This window comes from Bos javanicus, chromosome 7 (genome assembly GCF_032452875.1).
Source record: "Bos javanicus breed banteng chromosome 7, ARS-OSU_banteng_1.0, whole genome shotgun sequence".
In the NCBI taxonomy this organism is placed as follows: domain Eukaryota; kingdom Metazoa; phylum Chordata; class Mammalia; order Artiodactyla; family Bovidae; genus Bos; species Bos javanicus.
Genome location: NC_083874.1, coordinates 4,038,856 through 4,063,975, shown reverse-complemented (window position 1 = coordinate 4,063,975; position 25,120 = coordinate 4,038,856). Strand labels below are relative to the sequence as shown.

At 53.6% G+C, this 25,120-nt stretch overlaps 1 protein-coding gene across 2 annotated transcripts in view; it reads left to right on the top strand.

The window, feature by feature from the left end:
- The first annotated feature begins 5,267 nt into the window (after window positions 1–5,267).
- NCAN (neurocan) overlaps window positions 5,268–25,120 on the top strand; it is a 30,554-nt gene continuing 10,701 nt past the window's right edge. The window contains exons 1-11 of one of the 2 annotated variants that reach the window (XM_061421439.1): window positions 5,268–5,482; window positions 9,631–9,755; window positions 9,939–10,018; window positions 10,937–11,347; window positions 14,013–14,187; window positions 14,298–14,425; window positions 14,949–15,242; window positions 16,356–16,955; window positions 17,153–18,628; window positions 22,976–23,092; window positions 24,066–24,179. In XM_061421439.1, coding sequence (XP_061277423.1) covers window positions 9,709–9,755; window positions 9,939–10,018; window positions 10,937–11,347; window positions 14,013–14,187; window positions 14,298–14,425; window positions 14,949–15,242; window positions 16,356–16,955; window positions 17,153–18,628; window positions 22,976–23,092; window positions 24,066–24,179 — 3,442 coding nt within the window. In that variant the 5' untranslated portion in view covers window positions 5,268–5,482; window positions 9,631–9,708. The remainder of the gene's footprint in view (window positions 5,483–9,630; window positions 9,756–9,938; window positions 10,019–10,936; window positions 11,348–14,012; window positions 14,188–14,297; window positions 14,426–14,948; window positions 15,243–16,355; window positions 16,956–17,152; window positions 18,629–22,975; window positions 23,093–24,065; window positions 24,180–25,120) is intronic. The other variant, XM_061421442.1, reaches the window with a different exon arrangement.

Below are 25,120 nucleotides of genomic sequence, written 5' to 3'. Positions count from 1 at the left end.
GGGAATCCCTGCACTTCACTGCCTCCCAGAGGCCAAAGGAAGAGTTGGGGAAGAAGCCATTGGTGCGAGTACTGGGCGTCTTTATCAGCCTTGTGTGTCACCACTGGGACACAGAAGTCCTGGCTTCCAAATCTATCTTGGTAGTAAATGCTGCCTGGGACAGGCTTCTTGGAGGAGGGGTAATGTGAGGTGGGTTTTGAAGGATGAACAGGAATTTGCCAAGCTGGATTATACAAAGCCTCAGATACACCGCTAAAGGTTTGGTTCACTGATTCAGTAAACAACTCCTGCCACTCCCTACTGCCCAGCCCTGTGCTGAGTGATGCTGAGGACTATGAGAGGTCTCAGTTCCAGCCCCATATCTGAAGATCGCCCAATCTGGGGAAGAAAGGACTAGACACATATAATCCCAGCCCCATGGGACCAGAGCTGAGCCAGAGGGAGAGATGAGGCTGGAGAAGTAGAGGGTCTACCTGAGGGAGGGCTTCCTGGGAGAGGGGATATTGTGCCTGTATCTTATTGAGTGGGCAGGAATTCACCAAGGTGAGAAAAATTGGAGTGGGGAGGTGGATGGGCAGGCAGAGTGAACAGCATAAGCAAAGGCCTGGTTGAATAAAAAGACCATGAATTTGAATAAAATATGTGAGTTGAGATCCTGCTGGGCCTAAAGCAGTCAAGAAAGGTGTTTGAGAAAGGCGGTATCCCATCCAATCCGCGTGAATGGAGACTTCTGGACAGAGCAGCCACTGGCAAGAGGCTGCAGTTCCTGGCTTTAACTGAATGGTCTGGGATCCAGCCCTTTCTTCAAGGGCTGGGGGAATGGTCCTCCTGGCATCCTTCTAGTGTCTGCCCAAGTCCACACCAGGAGTGGGGGCTGTCTGGGAAACTGGGACACCAGCGGAAGGGCCACCCCATCAGCCCCTGCCTGCCAGGACTTCCTGCATTCAGTCATGGCCTCGTGCCATCCAGACCTGGCTCTGCTGGTCTGAGGGCCAGGGCTGGCAGGGTCTGGTGGGGGGTGGGGGGGGAGTCTCAAAAAAACCACCTCCCTACCTCTAGAAGAATTTAGGAAGAGTATGGACCCTGGAGAGTCCAGATCAGGTTCAAATCTTGGTTAGGCCATTCACTCACTGGCTGTGTGATCTTGGACAAATATGTTGACCTCTCTGAGCTGGTTTCCTTATCTGTGAAAATAAGAGAATTCTATTATGGGACTGCTAGAGAATTCAGTGGACTCTTCAGGCTGACATATAACAACAGTGGTTGACCTTTGTTGAGCACCTACCCTGTGTTTAACTTGAAGCCACGTCTGTCTCCATCCACTAGATCGTTAAATCTGCTGTGCTGGTCCTTGTCACTCCCATTTTACAGCGAAGGATACAGCCGCTCAGCCACTCAGCAGCCAAGGTTCCCCAGGGAGGATATGCACAGCCCCAAGGCCCCCCTTACCACTCCTGGTCTTGGCATGGAGCCACCATGCCCACTGGGATGAAGCCAGCTTCGTACCCTCTTCCCGCCTCCTCACCCCACCGGCGCCTGGGCATGAAAGAACCTCCTGTTTCTCCAGGGAATTAGCAGCTCTAAGCTCCCAGCAGAGCAGCCAAAAGTGGTCCATTCATTTGCCTTAGTGAGAAGAGACTAATCACTCCCTCCTTCCTCACCCCAGGGGGTAGGGCAGAGGGAAATTTAGAAGAGCCAGGAACTGTAACTCTGGTTGGCTGAGGGAAACTGAGGCAAAGAAGTCATTTATGTAAGGTCACCCAGGGGAACCGGGATGCAAACTTCAGTCTCACTCTGGAGTTGAGCTGAGTTCTGCATTTTTCAGGAGAGAAAATGGAGGCTCAGAGAGGGTCATGGATTTGCTGAAGTCACACAGCAAGTATAGGTCACCAAGGACTCTGGGGAGACAGCCACCCTCATGGTAGAAAACAGGTCCCACTTCCCATAAGTTTGTCACCTTGGAGTAGGGCAGGGAAAAGCCCTCAGATTGCTTTGCGCTTCAGTTTCCCCCTGGGGCATAAGTGTAATGATTGTCCCAAGTCCGCAGCCTGGAGAGCCTGTGGAGGTAAGGGTGATGGAATCCTCTGGGGTTGGCAGCCCCATGTGGGGCCGATCTGGGTCTGATTTATCCACCGGGGCCTGCATGGGTACAGCAGGGCCCAGCTCAGGGTAAAAGGATGCTCACTTGTTTCTGACAGGACTCGTTGGTCCTGCAGGAGGTAAGCTTGTGAGCCTTACCATCTCCAGGTAAGTGGAGATGACAGTGGGCAGGAGAGGGGGTGGCCGCACATGAAGGGGCTGAGCTGAGCTGGCCAGGGAACACCTTGGGCCACAACTGAGTGTGTTGGACGGTGAACATGAGTGACTGTGCTGTGAGTGTGGCCCCGGGGGCCTGTCCCCATGCGACTTGGCATCAGGTGGTCACGGTTGGCTGCTGACTGTCTGTAGGTATGCCCATGGCTGTAATCATGCTTGGCTGTAAACAACGTTGGGCAGACGTGAGCTGTTTGTGGCTGCCAGGAAGGCTAAGTTTCCGTGGGTATGCACGGCAACAGGTGTGTTTGAGTGTGAAGGGGCTGGGTGCAGCTGGGCTCAGAGTTGTGAGTTTGGTTGTACAGTAGATATGACTTGTGTGTGGCCAGGTGACAGTGTGAGCGGCCCGTGTGACTTATATGTGGCCTGGCCAGGTGTGGCTGGGCTGCACGTGCTCTCACTGTACGTCTGGGATATGACATCGTATCAGTGGTTGGTAATGACGTTGTATGTGACAGGTGTGAATATGCTTGCACGTGCCCTGTGGATATGTCAGGTGTGTGAGAGGCATTTCAGGGGACAGCGTCTGTTCCTGAGGCTCAGCTCTCCAGGAGGGTCCTGCCTCCTAGCTCATCTTCTGGGCAACCAGCCTCCTCCCCTGTTCCCGCCCCCGACTCGCAGCAGTCCCTGGCCTAAGACCCAGTGTGGGGGAGACAGAGAGGGCGCTCAGGGCTGAGGGTGGGAGGCCGCTGGCCCATTCCCAGTGCAGGCCTATAAATAGCTCTTTGAGCCCAGCAGATTCCCAGGCAAGGTTGCCTCATTCAAGCCCCCAGCAACAGCCTGCTCCCAGGCCCCAGGCCAGTCCCTCTAAGCTCAGCCCTGGCACCAGTGAGGGGAGCCAGGGAGGGAACAAGTGGGGGGAGTCAGGGTGGGGATTAGCTTGGTTCGGAAGCCACAGACCTGGTCTCCCACTTGTCGTTGTTCAGAAGCTCTGTTGTGTCCAACTGTTTGTGACCCCGTGGACTGCAGCATGCAAGCTTCCCTGTCCTTCACTATCTCCCTGGGTTTACTCAAACTCATGTCCACTGAGTCGATGATGCCATCTAACCATCTCATCCTGGGTTACCCCCTTCTCCTGCCCGCAGTCTTTCCCAACATCAGGGTCTTTTCAAATGAGTCAGCTCTTCGCATTAGGTGGCCAAAGTATTAGAGTTTCAGCTTCAGCATCAGGGCTCCCAGTTGGCCCCTACCCATACTCTGCAACCTCAGGCAGGGGGTCCTATCTCCCTGAGCCTCAGTTTTCTTGGCTGGAAAACGGGCAGCAGCTTGATAGCAGCTCCCAGCTTCTGTGTTTACTTCCCATTTCACTCTCCCAGCAACCCTTAAGGTGGTTTACGTTTAATGATCCCTGTTTTTGACAGGGAAACTGAGACACAGGAAAATGAAATGGCTGGTCCAGAGTTACACTGTTAGGGATTTCAGAGAGGATTTTTTTTGGGGGGGTGGCATGCTTCAAAGCCTGTGGGGTCTCAGTTTCCTGACCAGGGACTGACCCTTGGCCATGATAGTGAAAGTGTGGAATTCTAACCATTAGACCAGCATGGAACTCCTCAGAAAGGGGTTTTGAACTCTGGACTTGTGGGGGCCAAGCTGCCCCCACACAAGTCACCCAGACTCCTGTCCCTGCGGCCTGCCACCTGCAGACACTCACAGTGGTGTGACCCTCGACCGCCATCCATCTTCTGTGATGAGAAGTTCCCCAGCGTGTCACGTTGCTCCCTATGGCTACCACTAGCCCACCCCCAGAACAACCTGCTGACACAGACCTTCCAGGGCAAACTTGCTCCCTTGGGGTCTTCCCTCATCCTTCACTCATTCTCACCCCCTTTTTGGTAATCTTGCTGAAATCACCCAGTTCCCTGTTTCTTTATTTTCCCACCAGTCGAGACCCACCCTCAGAGATACAGCCACACACACACATGGATGCAGGACACTCAGCCAGCACAGCCCAGTCTCGGTGCTGAGGAACGGAGACCCTGGGAAGAAAGGCTTGCTAGGCAAAGGGCTGATTTCTTTATATTTTTGTCCTCCCTCATTTCCACTTGTCATTATGGGGAAATGCACAGAACACAGAATTTCCCATTTGCAAGTGCACGGTTAGTGGCGGTGACCCACGTTACTGCGCAGCCATCACCACTGTCTAGTTCTAGAATACGTCCAGCGGGCCCAGAGGAAGCCCTGTCCCCATGTGGGGTCCCTCCGTCATTCCCCGCCCCCAGCTCCTGGTCATCCCGATCTACTCTCTGCCTCTGTATCTATCTATTCTGAACATTTCATATAAAGGGATTCAGACTGTGACCCTTTTGTGCTTGGCTTCGTTCACTCAGCATAGTATTTTCAAAGTTCATCTATGTTGGAACGTGCATTAGTGCTTCGTTCCTTTTTATGGCTGAATGATATTCCATTGTAGACCCTTTAAGATCTGGGATCTCCCTACAAAGACATGCACACCACTCCCCCCAACAAAGCAAAAATATTTCTGTAACAACAATACCTGGTCCACCCCAGGTGCTCCATAAAAGCTGACTAGATAATAGAATGAGTGGATGGATGATAGTTCTGGCTGGCACTGGCAAAAACAGCTCTGGGTGTGACACACCTGGGCCCTGACTTTGCAAGTCTCTTACCATCTGTGTGCCCTAAGGAGCTTGCTTTCCTCTCTGAGTCTCGCTTCCTCTCTTATACTGTGGTGTAAAACAGTAACTGTAGCCAAAACTGTTTAAAGTGTGAGCCCTGGAGAGCTAGACAGACCAGGATTGGAATCCCAGCTCTGCACTTTGCCTAGGCGTGACCTTGAGAGAGAGACTTCATCTCCCTGGGGACTCAGTTTCCCCATCTGTAAGATGGAGCAGGCCCACCATGGGACTTCTGGGGACACTGATTGTGAATGGGAAGAAGTCTGGCACAGTCATCTCTGGGGTGGGGTGAGTGGTCGTAGGAGTGGGGAGGGGATTTTAGGCAGAGGGAACCCCCTCCCTCGCACAGTTGGAGGCTTCAGGCTGGCGGGGGCGCATGCGCAAAGCAGCCCCGCAGCCCCTTTATAAGCGCTGAGGCGGCGCTGGGGCGAGCAGAGCGCAGGGCGCAGGGGTGGACCCGGCGCGGATTGAGCCCAGCCGAGCGTCCTTTGTGCCGGTCGACCGCCCCGGGATGCGTTGGCGCTAGGAGCCAGGTGGGGGTCGGTCGTGGGGAGGGGGTTACGTTGAGGGAGAGGTCCTAGGGGATTCACACAGAGCTCAAGATTTGGGGGAGAGGGGGCTGGGATCAGAGAGAAGCCCCTAGCATGGGGTGGTGGCTTAGAGGGGGAGGGAAGCCTCGAGTTGGGGAGGGAAGGCAAACTAGGAGAGGGCTTGAGAATGTCAGGGGGATTCGGATTTGGGGGTAAGGTTGTCTAGAGAATGCAGAGACGACCCTTCGATGGGGAGGGGCCGGGCTGGGGGTGGGTCTTAGAGCTGGGGAGGCACTGGAACCAAAGCTAAAGAAGGGGAGCCCCTAGTTTAGAGATAAGAGGGGAACAGCCACCCGCTGAGCGTGGGACTCCGGAACAGGGCACCCCGTGTCTGAGCTGAGACACCCCAAGATTTTAAGTGGGGATTCCCAGTTTCCAGATGAATGCAGGATTCCAGGATGGACTGCAGCGGTGAGGGGCTCCCCAGACCAGCCTGAGCCCCATAGAAGGGGGTCTGTACAAAGACTGAACCCCCATAGGGAAGGGGTGTCCTGCGGTGTCTCTGCCCTTTTGGCTCAGGTCTTGTTACCAAATCTTGACTCAGGCAGGAGGCTCTGGGGGCGCTCCATCCCACGGTGGTTCCTGTTGTTTCCTGGGACCTAGAGTTGGGGTGCTGTCCCTTCTCTTGGGGAGCATGCTGTGTGTCCGAGGTGAATACTAAGTGAGAGCCCCTTAAATCCCTAGCTATCAATCAGAGCATCCAGTCGCTAAGGGGGAGCCGCCCCAGTACTTTCGCATCTGGCCGCGTCCTCACCACCAGACACAGACCCTCGCCTCACCCCTTCAGTTCTGTCTGGCCATATGGATGCATGTGGAAGTCCTGGATTGGTTTGGGGGCACAGACACTGGGAAGTAAGGGGCTGGGGCCCTGGGCCCAGCCTGGGCAGGAGCGACCCCCATGCCTGTGTGTGGGGCTTTGTTCCTCTCGGCAGCATTAATGGGAGACAGCCAGGCTGAAGAGAGGGTTGGCGCTGGGCCCCAGCGGGGGTTGTGGGGGAAGGGCAGGGAGGGAAGCCTGGGCAGACTGTGGGACCCCAGAACCCCAGCAGCCTCGCTGGCGTGGGGACATTCCCAAATGGAAGCTGTCCCCCAGGAGCTAGGGACTTGTGTGTGTGTGTGTGCGCGTATATGTGTGTGTGTGTCTACCCCATGCTGGGAGGAGGTGGATGCTTATGGTGTCCTCTGTGAGTCTGATGTGACCGAGGTTGTGTCTTTGTCAGGAAACTTGTGCCGAGGCCACATCACCCGGTTGCAAAATGATGTGTGCCCACCAGTCACCAAAGCCACAATTTATCCAGTCTGGTCTGTGCCAGGGGCTGGCAGCTACATGTGTGAGTGTGTGTGAGGAACTGTGTCTGACAGCATGGCCTCATCAAGGGGTTTCTGTGGGGAGCCTGAGACTGTGGGTGTGTGTCTTTGTGTAGAAGACATGCTGCCTGCCTTGTAAGTGCCCATATTGTCTCTCTTTGTTAATGTCACTGTGAATCTGTGCGTGTGAGTCTCCAAGGCTCTGAGCCTAGAGTGTGTGGCTGTGTGTGTGTCCCGTGTGTACAGCCAGGACCTCTCCATGTGGTTGGCAGTGTGGGCCCCGGGTGGGGGAGTGTGAGGTGTGGTCTGCGTGCAGAATTGGGGAGCTAATGGGGGAGACATTGGCAGGGGGTTCGGGTCTCCAAGGGGCAACCAGGGCTGAATAACTGAGCCCGGCTTCCTTTCTCCTCCAAGGAGTTCCATGCGTTGAACCCACGCACACAAATACACCCTGACTCCAAGGCCAGCAACACATACACGTGTGTGCTCATAGCCTCTGCTAAGCATTACTGGTGCCCACACACCCAGAGACCACACTTGGCCCCCTGGGCCCACCCGGTACACACTGCCACTGTGGACCCTCGTACATGGTCCCATACACAGAGCGCATCCTTGCCTGGACAGCGCCTCGATGCACAACCAGGCACAACACACAAAAACACGCCTGCGGGCAAACTCACCCTCACTCAATGCCTTCTGAGACAGGAGGTGGGTGTGAGGGAGGGGGAGACACAGGCGCGCGCGCACGCGCGCACACACACACACACACACTTTCTTCCCTCTCTTTCTTCCTGGCCACCCCTCCCCCAGAGCCCCACAGGCCCCTACTTGCATATGTATGAGACTCATGCATTATTAATAAGGGGACAAGCCCCAGACAGCTGTGTAAATGCTCACCTCTGGTGGCCCTGGGGAAGAGGTATTTTAAGAGACAGGGTGTGGGTGTGTGAGGGTGCTGTTGGAGGGGACGGGGTATGTGTGGGAAGGCGTGTGTGTGGCAGGAGGAGGGTGCAGCTGAACCTCTGTCTCTCACCTTGTTGGACTGGTATTGGGTATTTGAGTGTGCACACAAGCCTTTGTGTACAAGTAGCTGTTGTTTATGTGAACATTTCTTAGGCTTCACAAGTCAGCTCCTTCCATTCTCCCAGTAACATGCTGAGGTCTGTGCTGGGTGATCCCCATTTTACAAGTGGGAAAACTGAGGCACAGAGTGATGAAGCAACACGTAGGGAGTAGAGACAGGCCTGGAAACCTAGTCATGAGGATATAGTTTGAGCTGTGAATCATACAAAGTGTGTGTGTGTGGAGGGGTGTGTGGTTGTGCACGTGCGTGAGAATTCTCTGTACTTGCCACCTCCTAAGGCTTCCCAGGGGGCACTAGTGGTAAAGAACCTGCCTGCCATTGCAGGAGATGTAAGAGATGCAGGTTCGATCCCTAGGTCAGGAAGATCCCCTGGAGGAGGGCATGGCAACCCACTCCAGTGTTCTTGCCTGGAGAATCCCATGGACAGAGGAGCCTGGCGGGCTACGGTCCACGGGGTTGCAAAGAACCGACAGAACTAAAGTGACTTAGCACGCACTCATGCAAGGCTCTCCTGGGGCAGGCACAGCCAGAGTCCTGCCCCACCCTTTAATACCTATCCAGGACTTGAGCTCTCAGGGGACCCTGCCCCGCTCAGGGTTCTGAAAGGGGGAAATGAGGACAGCCAGGGATGGAGGTTGAAACTGCTGAGGTTTACACATTGGTAGTTACGGACACCATACCAGGAGCTGACCTCTGCCCTGCTGTGCAGTCCTAGGCAAACCACTCAGCCTCTCTGGACCCCGAGTTACTGTCCTAAGACGGCAAGGAGAGTGGGCAGTGCCTCTGTGTTGCCGCCCCAAAGTTCAGCACCACGGACAGGTCCCCGGCCTGCCTTCCTACCGGGCCTCTGGTAGCTGGAACCTGGCAGGGCCCCGCGGTCCCCCGCAGGACCCTATTCCGGACTCCATCCACACTCCCCTACTCAGGGCTATTCTTTTATCAGGAAGAGGGTGCAGGGGCTGGGTTTATAGGTAATGTTCTAACTTCCCGTCTGTCCCCACCTGCTGAGGCACGTTGGTGGGGGAGGGGGACAAAAGGAGGGGGCTTTCAGAGGAGTGGGAGGCTTTAGGGAGGAGCCATACCAGGGTTTCTAGTCTCAGGAAGAATGTGAAGTCTGGGAGGGCGCTGTGTCCCAGTGCCTGTAACGGGCTTTGCTTACAGGTAGTGCTCAGTATTTGTGCACTTTATTATCATGTGCCACAACCTCTACAGAAGTCTGGACCCACAGCAGGAGTTTATCTGTGGATCTAGGAGGCCTCCTCGCCAGGCAGTGTGAATTCAGACGGAGGATGGGATGGGCAAGGGCGAGGCCCCTTCCTCCAGCTGGGACTTGGCAGCTCTTCAAAAATCCCAGAAACCAGGAATAGAATCTTGGCAACAACCAGATCCTGGAATTGAAGCTGAGAATCGTGTCAGTCAGCAAACTCAGATTACAGGCTGGCTTGGAGGCCAGCCTACTGCCAGAATTGGGGACCCCAGGCAGACTAGGACTGGATGTTGCCCTCTAGGGGCCCCCAATTTGATTTAGGAGGCCAACTGGAAAAATGGGATTTTGATCTTGGCTGTTAAAGTCAATAATAATAACAGCTGAAATTTACCCCTTCATGCCAGGCAGTGCTAAGTATTTTGTATGTATTGACTGAATTGACTGATCTATTCCTTCCAACTACCTGACTTTATCCCCATCTGACCTGCAAAGAAACTGAGGCACAGAGAAGCTAAGCTATGTGCTCAAGGTCACACAGCAAGGAACAGGCAGAGAGACAACCCCGGTTTGATGCACTCATGCTCTGACCATCAGACTTCACTTGCTGGGGTTCTGAAGTAAGTTGGTCCTGGATTTGGATCCCGGATCTGCCCTTGCTTGTTGACTGTGTGACCTTGAGTGATGCATGGCCTCTCTAGCCCACATTTCCAGATCTGTAGAGGGGGAGGAATTGGCCCTTTCATGTCAACTGTCTAGAAGGGATGTACTCACCCCTGTACTCCCTCTCCATCTTGTTTCAGGTCCAGGATGGGGGCCTTGTCTGTCTGGGTCTCAGGCCTCCTGACTCTCCAGATGCTTCTCTTTGTGGCTGGGGAGCAGGGTGAGTTTGCTTGTGAGGTGGGAGAGGTTGGGGTCTGGAGAACTGACAAGATGGGGCAGCCTTTTAACTTGAGAGTCTTCTCCTGCTGGTTCTCTGGCTTGGTCTGGAGAATAAAATGAGAATAGATGAAAAAAAGTCTTTGAACAGTCAAAAGCGAACAAGACACCTGAGAGGTTATTTTTAGTCATTGCCAGCAGAGGCTAGAGGTTCCCGCCTCTCACTGTTTTGCTGAGATGAGCTGAAGAGAGAAAGAGAGGGAAAAAAAAAAAAAAAGGGAGAGAGAATCATATGAAGATTGATTAGTGATGCCTGCCATGGGTGTAGCAATAGAAATAAAACCCTATATGCCTCTCCCTGGCATCTCCCCAGTGGTGGTCAAAAGGCCAGACTTTAGAAATGCCTCCTGATTTGCTCTGTGGCCTTAAGCAAGTATGATGTCTGTGAGCCTCAATTTCCTCAACTCCCCCAGAAAAGGATGAGAGATGGCTACCTCTGCAGATGGTTATGAAAAGCAAATGAGCTGATTGCTATTTATAAAGTGCCTGGTATGTAGAAGGTACTCCACAAACACCGTTTCCCTTCCGATGGTTGCCTCTCGTTTAACTTTTAGGGAAACCATGGCTCAGAGGAGAACACTAACTTTTCCATGGCCACGTCAGTGACACTGAGAGTCAAATCTCTGGTCTCCAGGATCTGGACTTTGAGTGCAGGCAGAACTATGAAAGGATCCGACCCGGTTACCCCTCTTCTGCTCACAGACTGGGCTGCAGATCTCAGATCTGTGTACTGCCCTGTGATGTTGTATAGGCAGCCTAACCTCTCTGGCCTCAGTCTCCCTGTCTGTAAAGTGAGGAAAGCTGCAATCTCTGCTGGTCCTTGCCTCTCAATCAGGCCCTCTCTCCACCTTCTCCACCCCAGGCCCACAGCACACCACCGCAGCTGCAGCCACTGCTGAGAAGGGGCTCCACATGCAGAAAGTGGGGTCTGGGTCAGTCCGGGCTGCCCTGGCAGAGTTGGTGGCCCTGCCCTGTCTCTTTAGCCTGCGGCCACGGCCAGGTGCAGCTCGAGAAGCCCCACGGATCAAATGGACCAAGGTGCGGACTGCATCAGGCCAGCGGCAGGACTTGCCCATCCTAGTAGCCAAGGACAACGTGGTCCGAGTCGCCAAGGGCTGGCAGGGACGTGTGTCACTTCCCGCCTACCCCCGGCACCGGGTCAACGCCACGTTGCTGCTGGGACCACTGAGGGCCAGCGACTCCGGGCTCTACCGCTGCCAGGTGGTGAGGGGCATCGAGGATGAGCAGGACCTGGTGCCCCTGGAGGTGACGGGTCAGTTGGGGGAAGGGGAGGGGCCAAGGCTGGGATGGGGAAGTGCACTCACTGAACGACATCTTAGAAATCACTCCTTGGGGAATTCCCTGGTGTCCAGTGGTTAGGACTCTGCGCTTTCACTGCCAAGGGCCTGGGTTCGAGGGCTTGGATTCAACCCCTTTTGGGCAAGTTAAGATCCTGCAGGCAAAAAAGAAAGAAGAAAGAAATACTCCCTGAACAGTGATTTGCTCTCAATTCTGATAAAATCATGAAGAAAGTCTCTATGCGTACTCCTCTCTTTTTAACATCTCTGTTTTTTAGCTAAGAGAAAGCAGCCTCTGACTAGTCTCTTATAGGCCACAACATTTCACAGGATTTCATAACCTGCAGTCCATGTCATGGTCATCTACTTTCACATAAGGCAGAGGATATTGGTTTTGTATTTTAAATAGGAATACAAATTTCCTTTTAAAATAAATATATGTTTTTTAAAAGGGAAGTTCTTTTTAAAAAGTCGATTGAAAATATATGTTAAGGGGACTTCCCTGATGATCCAGTGGCTAAGACTCCACGTTCCCAAGGCAGGGGGCCTGGAGTTTGATCCTTGGTCAGGGAACTAGATCCCACAAGCCAAAACTAAAGATCCTGCATGCTACAATTAAGAGCTGTGCAGCCAAATAAATAAATAACAAACATTTTAAAAATACAGGTAGAATTCGTTTAAAAAAATATGAAAAGGAATTATATATTAAGGAAGTGACAGTCCTCACATATCTGTTTAACCAATTTGTACATTAAATTCTTTCTGTTGAAATATTCAGTGTAGTTTCTGTTTTCCTAACCAGTCAAGCTGAACAATGCAAACAAATATATATTTTTTAAATTATTAAACCAAAGTCCTAGAAAAGGGCATGGCATACAGAAGATGCTCAATAGATATTTGAGCACTGAATCAATGAAAGGATCATTGTGTGGAGAACATCCTGTGGATGCCAACTGGGAAGTCAATTTCCCTTAACCTGTGTTGAAAAGTGGAAGTGAAAGTGTTAGTCACTCTGTCCTGTAGCCTGCCAGGCTCCTCTGTCCATGGTATTCTCCAGGCAAGAATACTGGAATGGGTTGCCATGCCCTCCTCCAGGGGACTGTCCTGACCCAGGGATCAAACCTGGGTCTCCCACATTTCAGGCAGATTCTTTACTGTCTCAGCCACCTGGGAAGCCCTATGTTGGCCACGAGGAAAGTCCCTGCACCCCCCTGTTCTGGAGCACAGTCTTTCCACGCCCAACAATGTCTCAGTGCATATTTTATGGGGTCAGCCAATGTTCCCCTTTCTAAAGCCTTGTTCTCAAAACTAATAAACCTCAAAGAAAACTGGTGAGTGATGAAAGAAGGGAATTCCACCTCTGGGTTTGTTTGGTTTGTTCATTCTACCAGACCTTTATTGAGCGACTACCACGTGACAGCCTGGTGCTGGAGACACAGCCATGACTGGGACACAGCTTCTGCCTTCTGGGAGCTCTCAGTGTAATAAGATGGAGCAAAATGTTTAATTTCTTTTGTCTCACTCAGCCATTTCTCTCATCCCTAAATCAGAATTTGAGTCACAGTGAGCTTACTGATGCTTCACATCTGATAAACCAGGATGTGAATTACACGTTACCTCCTCCAGGAAGCTGTGAGTGACTCCATTTCTAAACTGGGCAAGAGCCACGTTTGATCACCGGTTGCTCTTTGCTTCCTCTCCCAGTGCGGGTGCTTAGTTCCTGAAAGGAAGAATGTCTCTCACTCTTGTCCATGCCTTCTGTTACCTCCAGTCCCTAACCCTGGCATGAAGAATGCTGTCTTTGGAGTCCAGATCTTCCTGAATACAAATTCTGGCTCTCCCTTATACTGGTCATATGGCCCTAGACTTGTCCCTCAACCTCTCTGAGCCTTTGTTTCCTCCTTTGGAAATGGGGATAATCATAGGGTCGTTGTAAGATTTCAATGAGGTAATGAGTATAAAGGGGCTTCCGGGGTGGTGCTAGTGGTAAAGAACACACCTGCCAATGCAGGAGACTTAAGAGATGTGGGTTCAATCGCTGGGCTGGGAAGATCCCCTTGGAAAGGCCTTGGAAAGGGAATGATTGGTCGACCCCATAAAATACACAGTGAGACATTGTTGGCCCATGGCCAACATAGGGCTTCCCAGTAGCTCAGACAGTAAAGAATCTGTCTGCAATGTGGGAGACCTGGGTTCGATCCCTGGGTGGAGAAGATCCCCTGGAGGAGGGCATGGCAACCCATGCCATGGACATTCTTCTTGTCTGAAGAATCCCATGGACAGAGGAGCCTAGTGAACTACAATCCATGGTATTGCAAAGAGTCAGACACGACTAAAGTGACTTAGCATGTATGTACATGGTGCTTGTAAGTGTTTTTTACATAGCAAATATTTAACAAATTCTAGCCCTTTATTGCCGTTATCAATTTCCTCATCTGTAAAACCAGGGTATATCAGTGTCACTGCCCATCATCACCCTAGCCCTGTGCCTGGTGCTGAGTGAACAGGCATGGTACAGGGCAGTGTAGGGCAGCAGGTCATCTATTATTGTTAGTCTAGGTGGTGTGTTCGGTAAGAGGGAGGTCTGTGCTTGAAGATTTCAGCGTAAATCAGCTCCCTATCCTGGGCGTTTCTGCATAGGTGTTGTGTTCCACTACCGAGCAGCCCTGGATCGCTACTCTCTAACTTTTGCTGAGGCTCAGGAGGCCTGTCGTCTCAACTCAGCCACCATTGCAGCCCCACGGCACCTGCAGGCTGCCTTTGAGGACGGCTTTGACAACTGCGATGCCGGGTGGCTTTCTGACCGCACTGTTCGGTGAGTGGGTACACAGGGTAGGGAGACGGAGAGCTAGCCCCTGGAGAAAGAGGTTCCTTGGGAGCCCCCGGAGCACAAATCTGAGAGAGGCCCCCACTTTGTCTTGTCAGGTATCCTATCACCCAGTCCCGTCCTGGTTGCTATGGTGACCGTAGCAGCCTTCCGGGGGTGAGGAACTATGGGAGGCGAGACCCACGGGAACTCTACGATGTGTATTGCTTTGCCCGTGAGCTGGGGGGTAAGTCTGGGGCTGGTAGAACGCCCCCTTCTCTGAGCCCCTTTATCCTTCCTAACCCCCCATCCTTACCTAAGTCCTTGCCTAGCTCTCCTAAGTTTTATCCCTCTCTAAACCCACAGCCAAGACCTGGACCCGCCGGTTTTTCCTCCACTCCCTGAGCCCCTCTCCTTTGTGCCCCTTCCCTTTCTCTGAATCTCTCCCCCTTCCTGCCCCCTTCTCCCTCTTCCTACTTCCTTCCTCCTCACGCCTTCCCCAAGCCCCTTCCTCTCTCTGAAGCCCAACTCGTTCAGGCGCCTCAGTTACCTCATTTGTGAAAAGAAAGTGAAGCCCCCTCTTAGCACTGCATGAGAGGCAATGGCGGTGATGCTCTGGCGACGGGGGCGCGCAGCTGCGGCTGCCTCCATCTCGTTGAGCCAGAACCCAAATCCGGCCAGATCAGGGCTATTTGAGATGGGACCCCCTTCCCGGGCTCCGGGGGAGGGTCCGTGGGACACCTCTGACCTTCTCCCGCGCCTTTCCGCAGGCGAGGTCTTCTACGTAGGCCTGGCCCGCCGCCTGACACTGGCCGGCGCACGTGCCCAGTGCCGACGCCAGGGCGCCGTGCTGGCCTCGGTAGGACAGCTGCACCTGGCCTGGCATGAGGGCCTGGACCAGTGCGACCCGGGCTGGCTGGCCGACGGCAGCGTGCGCTACCCGATCCAGACGCCGCGTCGGCGCTGCGGTGGCCCAGCCCCTGGCGTGCGCACCGTATACCGCTTTGCCAACCGCACTGGCTTCCCGGCACCTGGAGAGCGCTTCGATGCCTACTGCTTCAGAGGTATGTGTGAAGCCTCGCCCCTGGAGGGTGGGTCTCCTGGTGACCACGCCCCAAGGGCGTGCGCTTTGCTAAACGGCCACGCCCCTGGAAGTTTGGGTTTCTAGTGGAGGCGGAGGTCAGGTAGGGCAGAAACAGGTTGAAAACTTACTCTGCGGTGAGCCACGCCCCCAGGGAAGGGTGACACCCCCGAGACAAGCTTTCCATAGGAGCCCCGCCCCTCCTTAGGACAAGCCCGAGGCAAGCCAAGCTCTGCGGGGAAGTCCTGTTGAGTGTGTGGTCTAGGTCTTCCAAGGTGGAGCTAGTGGTAAAGAACCCGCCTGCCAATGCAGGAGACGCAAAAGATGCGGGTTTGATCTTTGGATTGGGAAGATCCCCTGGAGAAGGATATGGAAACCCACTCCAGTATTCTTGCCTGGAGAATCTCATGGACAGAGGAGCGTGGGTCGCAAAGAGTCGGACACGACTGAAGCGACTTAGCACGTATGTCTCCTGAGATCTCTAAGAGATGATCTCAGACCTCTGGATGGAAAGCTTCTTGCCTGGAACCTTGCACAGGAGCACCCGCTGGGAAGGGATTAAGGCCTCGGCTAGCCACGCCCCATAAGCAAGGCCACGGCCCCAGGGACAGGACCAGGGGATGACCCTCGCCCTTGGGTTGGTTCCATACCCTCAGAAGCTGCCAACCTCAAATCCAAAGGAGCTGAGTCTTATGTGAAAGGGCAGGAGTTGGGAGGAATTTCTTCGTAGGGAGGCCATGCCCATTAGGCGCTTTCTCTCCCTGGGGAGGAGCCATGCCCAGGTCTGACCTGCCCCCCTGGGAGTTGGCACTGCCTGAGCTTCACCCACCGGCCAAGGTGTCTCTTGACCCTTTATTGCGACCAGTTGACTCTGACTTTGACAGTGGACCTGTCTGAACAATGGGGACGAAAACTTTGCACCTCCATCTCTCAGTCAGGGGGATCCCAGAAACAACCCAGAGAGTCAGAGGGGCACAGAGAGACAGAAATACGTAGAAGATCTGTGCTACAGCATGCTGGAATGTGGATAGACTTCAGGCAGGACTTCCCAGCTAGGCCCTGGGCCTAGCACAACCTCTTCTGCTTTCTCCCACAGCTCATCACCCCACATCCCAACATGGAGACCCAGAGACCCCCTCATCTGGAGATGAGGGGGAGATTCTGTCGGCAGAAGGGCCCCCCGCTGGAGAATTGGAGCCCAGTCTGCAGGAAGAGGAGGAGGTAGTCACCCCGGACATCCAGGAGCCTCTGGTGTCTAGTGGGGAAGAAGAGTCTCTGATCTTGGCAGAGAAGCAGGAATCTCAAGCGACCCCCAGCCGTGCCCCTGGGGTCCCCACATTGGCCTCAAGTCCTGCCCTGAAGGCTGAGGAGGTGTGGCTGAGCACAGTGGCCCCCAGCCACAGCAGCGTGGAGGCAGGCACTGTGGTGGGCACGCACACAGACACAGCCCCAGCAAGCACCACGCCCAGGAAGAGGGAGCGCTTTAAAGGGCTGAACGGGCGCCACTTCCAGCAACAGGAGCCCCAGCAAGGGCTGAAGGGGGCACTCGAGGCCAGCATCCAGCCCCCCACACCAGAGGCTGCTGAGAATTATGTGGAGCCTCCCATGACCACTGGAACCACAGACGCCTTGGGGAGCGGCCAGAGCCAAAGCCCCTGGGCTGTGCTGACAAATGAGGTGGAAATGCCCAGAGCTGGTGAGTGGGGTCCCTGGGGGAGATGGGACCTGCCTGGGGACCTAAGGGAGGCAGGGGAGGAGGCTCCGAATCACAGCTGGGTCCCCTGGCCTCCCCAAGCCTCTGAAGACCCCTCTTCCTCAGGCCTGGAGCCAAGGAGACCATCAGAAGAAGGAGCTGCTGAGAGATAATTATAATAACTGTTGATATTTTTTCAGGTTCCCTTGGTGGCAGGAGCCCCCAAGAGCCCTGGCTGTGGCCCCCAACCGTGGTCCCACCCATCATCCCAGACCCCAGCAGAGCCCTTGGCCTGGAACTAGGAGAAGCCAAGCGCTTTAGTATGAGACCAGTCACTTCCGACCTGCCCTGGTCCCCCTCAGAGACCACTCCCAACCCTTCCAGTGGCCCCAGCCCTACCCCCTGGGAGGCTTCTCCTGTGGCCATTTCTCCAGACCTCCCTGTCATGGCCATGCTCCGCGCCCCCAAACTGTGGCTCCTATCACAGGAGCCTCCTACATCCCTCCCCACTGAGGCCAGTGGAGTCAAGGGGCATAGTGAGGCCATGGCCACTGCCCTGCCCTCCCCTGCCTCAGAAATCGAAGCCAGCCCACAGGATCCCATCCATCTGGAAGTGTACTCCCCGCCCTCCTCCTCGGGCCTGGCAGGACAAGATGGAGAGTCCACATCCCTGTCACTCAGCAGCCACAGAGGAGGAAGTCCTCCGGCCCCTTCACAGGCAGCCACAGACACACAAGCTGGAGCCAGTCCCAACTCCCCTGGAGCAGACTTTGGAAACACTAGAGGGGCCAGCCCTACTGAGCTCAGCAAAGCTGAGCACCCCGGATCCAGCCCACAGGCCTCTGTGGACTGGAATGTGGTGGCAGATATCACTATTTCTGAGGCTGCCACTGAGCCCATGGGAGCCAGAGGCGTCTCGGAGTCTGAGTCTGGGGTCTTCAACACAGCAGAGAGTCCTACTTCCAGCTTGCAGGCCTCCATGGACAAGACGCAGGAAATATGGGCCTCGCTGCACAGGGAAGGGCTGGACCCCCACTCCCCATCTGCACCCTTGGGGGTCCCTGAAGTCCCCTTGATGCCCAAGTTCACCCCACGTTTGGGGCCTTGGGCTGCTACAGATGGAGGAGTCACAGTGGATCCTATGGCTTCCACAGTCACACTGGACACCAGCGATGCTGGTGGGCATTGGGAACCTGGATCCCACATGGTTGAGGGAGCAGAAAGCCCCACCTTGAGCCCTCAAATGGCTGTGGACACAAGTGTGGTGACATCCGTCACGTCCTTGGACCTGGGGGACAAGGTCGGGGTCCTGGCCGTGTTCACAGTGGCCTCCTCAAGCTCCCAGCCCCACCCAGAGCCAGAGAGCCAGCTGGTGACCCAGGGAACCCTGGGAGCCTTGGAGCCTCCACAGGAGGGCAGTCACTCAGGGGACCCCATTCTTCCTCCTTGGACACCGACAGCAGCCAACAAGGATGAGCCCATTTCAGTTTCTTCGGGGGAGCCTACAGTGCCTTGGGACTCCCCCAGCACCCTGCTGCCTGCCTCTCTGGGCCCAGAGGAATTTGAGCTGGAGGTCCTGATGGGGAGCCCCGGTGTGGAGAGCTTCTGGGAGGAGGCAGCAAGTGGAGAGGAGCCTGCCCTGCCAGGGACTCCTGCAAATGGGAGTGCAGAGGAGGGTGAGTTCGAAGCTCGTGGTCTCATCCAGGCCACCGTGTTGGTGCTCAGGGACCTGGGGCTGGGAGGAAGCATTGTCCTTGGTGCCTGGGAAGGTTTCTAGCAGGGGATGATGTTCAAGATGGGGGCTCATCAGACAGAGCTGAATTCCAGAAAGGGTGTTCCTGGCAGAGGCACCAGCCTGGGTAAAGGGCACGAGGTGAAGTTGTGTATGATGTGTTTTGCACACCGTGAGTGGTGAGGCGATGATGAGCAGTTGGGTGGAGTTTGGTTTGGGGAATGAGTACCATCAGCAGATCATGCTCGTGTCCTCTCTGTGCTGACAGTGCTGGGCAAGGCCAGGGTCCTGCCTTCTGCGATGCCCCCATCTGAAGATGAGGCTGGCACAGACCCCTCCCTGGGGGGCCGGGGCTGAAGGAGGAGGCTTGGCAGGGAGGTCTTCCTGGACAAGAGTTGAACTGCAGCTGGAATTCAGTGGTGCACATCTTGAGGGACCTCTTGCCACGGGGAAGTGTGCGTGCAGGGAAGGGGCGGGAGTGGTGGGCATCACCCCCATTTCGCAGATAGCAAACTGAAGCTCAGGGAGATATGTCACTACCAGCCAGTCAGTGATCAAACCTCAAGTCCACATGTGCCTTAGTTGCTCTGTGCCCAGCGGAGTCCAGAGAGAGCCACCACCCTGTTCTCCTGACGTCAGGTCTGCCCATAACTCAGCCTGCAAATTCCAGCCCTTTAGTTTATAGGTCCTGTCATATTGAGCTATTTTGGTTTTTTTTTTTTTTTGGTCAAGTGAGCTTTAAAAAAAAAAGAAGAAGCTAATTAAAAGGCACTTTTTCTGAGTTGCAAAACACTCTTATTAACACAATTGGTTTTACACTTGCTCCTTCTTTTGAAGGCAAAGTGTCACGGCGATGGAAGCGGTGGATGCAGGGTTTCATCGCCTACCCTGTCATCTCTGGGCTGTGTCTGGGGCCCCATCTTCTTTTCTTAGATGCCCAGGAGGCAGGCAGGCCCTGGGCAGGGGCACTTGCATTGGTAAAGGCTGATGATTATCGGCGATTGCCTTTGTGTTTGGATTACTTTGAGCACTTTACCGGAATCATCTTGGTTAATCTTTTTATTTAAAATCTTTTTTTAAGATTTTTTATCTTTTGGCCACTCTGCACAGCATGGTGGATTTTAGTTAGCTGACCAGGGATTGAACCCATGCCCACCCCCACACCTCCGCCGCCATTGGCAGTACAGAGTCTTAACCACTGGACCATCTGGGAAATCCCTAGCTAATCCTTTTAATGTCTTTAGGGAGCAAGTTCTACTATGATTCTCCCTTTATAGACAGGGAAACCGAGGCACAGGGAAGTCAAGAGACTTGTGCAGAGTCTTGCAATTGGGGAATGTCAAGGATAAAGTCTGAATCCAGGCTGTCTGACAACAATCTTTGTCTCAATCTAAGGGCGTTTTGTTTTACGCCAATGAAATAAGGGTAAGCTCATCCTGGGAGGGGGGCAGAAAAGAGACTGGTTGTGGAGGATGGGTACGGGAAGGGGGCTCAGTGCCAGAGGAGCTAGAGGAGGAATGGTCAGAAGGTTAGGAGGGAGACCACATAGCGTGCTGCTAAGGAAAGAGCACTGAGAGGAGCCCCCAGGGCCGTGGCTGGATCTGGGCTGGTCTTGGTCGGTTTTTTGGCTCCAGACTCTACCCACTGGCAGCCGGGGTGGAGGGAGGCAGCCAGTGCTGGGGGAGACCCAGGCGCCTACTCACCTGCTGCTTGCAGCAGAAATGCTAATGAGGCCGAAAATAAATGCAGCACCAGCGAGCGACTGAGTCACCGCCAGCCCGTGGGCAGGTGTCAGCGGCACGGGGCACCTGCTGCGGCTTACGCGTCCCGGGCCCTGGCTGCCCCACGTGTGTGCACACACGTGCCCGGGTGGCGCCAGGCACAGACATAGCCACAGGCCTCCCTGGCCATCCACGAGGGCACAAGCTACCACCCCAGGGACAGCCTTCTGTCATTGCAGGAGGGCCAGCACCTACCTTTATTCAGTTAGCAAGCAACTACTGAGTGCTGGCTGTATTCCAGGCATGAGGGTGAGATCAAGACAGCTTTGGAAGCTGACATTCTAGAGCAATACTCTAGAACTTTCCTAGTGATGGAAATGTTCTCAAGCTACACGGTCTAGTACGATAGCAGCCGGCCACTTGGGTCTTCTTTGTAGCACACAGCATCTTCGCTGTGGCACGCTGGCTTTTCATCCTGACACTCAGGCTTCGCTCCAGTTGTGGCAGAAGGGCTCCAGAGTGTGTGGGCTCAGCAGTTGTGGAATGCAGCCTTAGTCGCCCGGCACTATGTGGTATCTTAATTCCCTGACCAGGGATTGAATCTCCGTCCACTGTACTGGAAGGTGGATTCGTATAACCAGTGGACCACCAGGGAAGTCCCAGAATTACAGTTTAATTTTTATTCCATTTTACTTAAATAGCTAGGTGTGACTGCCATGTGGACCATCACCTCACTTGTGGGAAGCATGGATAAGAAATGATGATCTTAATAAATTATATTGGAGGTTAGAGAGTAAGAAAGACAAAAGAGAAAAATAAAGCAAGAGATGAAGGATGCCAGTGGGCAGCTTTGGTTTTGGAAGGGGGTTAGGATGAAATCTGAGCGAGCCTGAAGGAGGTTGAGGAAGGAGCCATACAGAGATCTGGGGGGATGAGCAGTTCAGGCAGAGGAAACAGCTTGTTCAAATGCCCTGAGGTTGGACTGTGATTGGTCCAGTGAAGGAAAGCTGAGCAAGAGAAGGAGGGAGACGAGAATCAGGCAGGGAGATACTGGGGAAGGCTGTACGGGGCCCTGGGGGCTGAGGTAAGGATTTTGACTTTTCCTATGCGGGCAGTCAGGAGCCATGGAGGAATCTAGGCAGGGGAGGGACATGATCTGACTCAGGTTTACATGGGCTTCCTCTGGCAGCCGTGGGGGGAACACCCTGCGAAGGGTGAAGGTGGAGGCCAAAAGGCCAGGGAGAAGGTGCCTGCTCGTTACTGTCTCAGTTTCTTTTGGGGCCCCGAACAAAGACAAAGCAGGAACACATTCTGGGTGATAGGGGCTGGAGAGAGGGCTTTAAACTGGGCCTTCAGAACCCCGAAGGCCAGTTTTGGCTCTTGTACTGTCCTGCTGTGTAGGCCCTGGGTCTCTGGGTCTTCTCTGAGTCTCAGTTCTAGCATCTTGCAGTGGAAGGGCTGCCACTGCCCTGACAAGAGATGGGCATCATCTGGGGTGCCTGGGGGTTCTTGCTGTGCCCCTCCAAGGCTCCAGGATAGAGCCCACCCACCAAGGCATCTGGGCCCCTGAGATGAGGAGGGGAGACCCTCCTGCCTCCAGAGAAACACCACTGAAGGGATGAGAGAGGGGGAGAGGGCTTCACATTCACTCCCCCTGTCCATGGTAAGCGATGGACAAGAGGCCTCAAGAGGCCCCAGGCTGATATACACAGAGCCAGACATGGCATTATGGTCAGGAATGGGAGAAGGATGAGCTCTTTTTATTGTTGTTTTGTAAATGAGGCAACAGAAATTCACAGAATTTGCCCAGGATTTCCTAGTGAGTGGCAGAGGCAGGAATTGAACTAGACTCTCTGACTGCACACCCTATGCACAGCAACTGCTATAATTCACCTCTTCTCCACATTGTAACCACTGAGATTACATCAAAAGAGGCTGAGCCACAAGAATGAAGGAGATGATGGTTCCCACTGGTCCCGGTGCTGTTCATTCCCCGTCTAGAATCTATGTCTACTTTCCCCTTGAAGTACAAGAAGCGCAATGAAAATAGAGTATGTCTAGAAGAGGGGGATAAGTCAAGGAGACCACTTAGACCATGTTCTAGGAGAAGACTTTGTAAGAGAAGCTGAAGGAATCCCATTCTTGAAAAAAAAAAAAACACCTTGGCTTCTTTTAAATTTATTTTATTTTTTTTTATCTTTTGGCCCCATCACACAGCATGTGGAATCTTAGTTCCCCAACCAGGGACTGAACCCATGCCCCCTGCACTGGAAGCGTGGAGTCTTAACCAGGAATCCCATTCTAGATCAGTCCAAGAAAAGACTTTGCCATAGGCAGTGCAGCCAACAGATGCTTTGTAAAGAGTACTTTTTGGAAACAGATTCCTGGAAAGAGTAGGCTCATTACAGGGTCACGCAAGAGGAAGTTAGCAGTCACTTACTGGGAAGGTATTGAGGGGACTCCACGGAGAGGGACTGAATGAGAGGGCCTTTCGAGGTCTGAGTTCTGGATTCTGTGAGAGGCCGGCCTGATGGTCTGACTCCTTCTGACACTGCCTTTCCCTCCTGCAGGCCCCTTGGATCCCTGTGAGAACAACCCTTGCCTGCACGGAGGCACCTGTAGAGCCAATGGCACCATGTACGGCTGCAGCTGTGACCAGGGGTTCGCTGGAGAGAACTGTGAGATCGGTGAGTATTGTGGAATCAGGATCTAAACACTGATGTCCCAGCAGACATCTCCATGAGGGATCAGGGGATCACAAGTGGCTGGCTTCCAATGCTCCTTTCCCCTCCCTCACTCCTTGGGTCCAGTAAACCAGCCCCCATCGCCAAACATCTGAGCTCTCATTCTGGGGGCTGAGGCTCTGGGGTGCTGCCTCCCATTACTACCAGGCAGGGGTGGGGGAGGGGAAGACAAAGGGATGGTAAGGTTCAGACTCCTACCCCCGAAGGGCCCCTGGGGATCTCCTACCCTCTTCTGGATGGGCAGGGGTGATAGGCACCACCACCAGAACTGTTGCATGCCAGCCCCAAAGCCCCACCCAAGAAATACACCAAATTATGAAATTATAAAAATAATTACAAGTGACATAATTTCTTGAGCTCTTCCATTGACCCTCTACTCACAGCCACCACTGAGGTATTATTATCATCACTTTGCAAAAAAAAAAGAAACTGAGTCTCAGAGAGGGCCAGTGACTTGCCTGGCATCTAAGTGCCTCGGGCACTGAGTACACAGGGGTTGGTATAGGTGTCAGTGGATAGCTCCCTATGGCCGCAAACAGCTTTGTGACTGTGCAAACCCTTGTAAATGCTCTGGAACTGTTTCCTAGGTTCCACATTTTGAAGACCCTTCAGCTTCAATATTCTATGGGTCTTTTGCCAGACCCACCTTCACTGTTTTGGAACCAGGGGAGACGTTCTGCATGCTCTGGCCTTTAGCTGGGCTCGTGGCATCTGCTCTCACTGATGCAAATTCATGTCAGTTGAGGTTCCACTCCCTTGACTGCCAGAGTCAGTGGGTCATCAGTGCCGACCACTGCTGATGTCCTCGGGTCTGGGGAAGATGGGAGGGTCACGACTGCATCTTCTGCCTGGTTTCCTTGGGGACTGGGAGTCAAGGGGAGACTGACCTCTGACTCAGCCCCACCTTCCCCTCCAGATATTGACGATTGCATCTCCAGCCCCTGTGAGAACGGTGGCACCTGCATCGACGAGGTCAACGCCTTCATCTGCCTTTGCCTCCCCAGCTATGGGGGAAGCCTCTGCGAGAAAGGTCAGTCTCTGCCAAGACCCCAGAAATAGTACAGGAGCAGGGTCGGGTGCTGGGCCACAGGCTTCCCACACATGGAGCTCCAGGTCTCTGCCTCTGGTCCCATCGCCATGATTCAGACAGGAAGCAAATCTTTTCTTCAGATAGTCACATAACATAGAATTAACCTTTCCAGAGTGTATGATTCAGTGGCATTCAGTACATCACGATGTTGTGCAACCACCACCTCTAGCTAGTTCCAGGACGTTTTCATTATCCCCAAAGAAAATTCTGTTCCCATGAGCAGTCACTCCCCCTTCCTCCTCTCCAGCCCCTGGAAACCAGTAATCGACTTTCTGTCCCTATGGATTTGCCTATTTCATGCGTTTACATACAAAGGCGGTTATTTGCTACGTGTCCCTTTTTTTATCTGACTTCTTCCTCTTAGCATGATGTTTTCAGGGTTCAGCCACACTGCAGCACATGTCATCTCTTCTTTCCTTTTTATGGGTGAATCATATTCCATTGGACGGGTCACGTGCTGTTTATCCACTCACCAATCGATGGACATTTGGGCTGTTTTCCCCTTTGTGGCTAATGTGAATCGTGCTGCTATGAATGTTCACATACAAGTGTGTTTCAACACCTGTTTTCCATTCTTTTCTTCCCCTCCATTCCTTCTGGTGTACCCAGGAGTAGAATGGCTGGGTTATATGCTAATTCTGTGTTTAACTTTTTGAGGAGCTGCCGGACTGTTTTCCAAAGGGGCTGTGCCATTACATTCGCACCAGCAATGCACAAGGGTTCCAAATGCCCCACATCCTTGTCAACACTTACTATTTTTGTAATTATTTTCTGGTTAACGTTTCCTAATGATCATGATGTTGAGCATCTTTCCATGGGCTTGTTGGCCATATCTTTGGGGGAGAAATGTCTATTTTGTTGGCCATTTGTATATCTTTGGG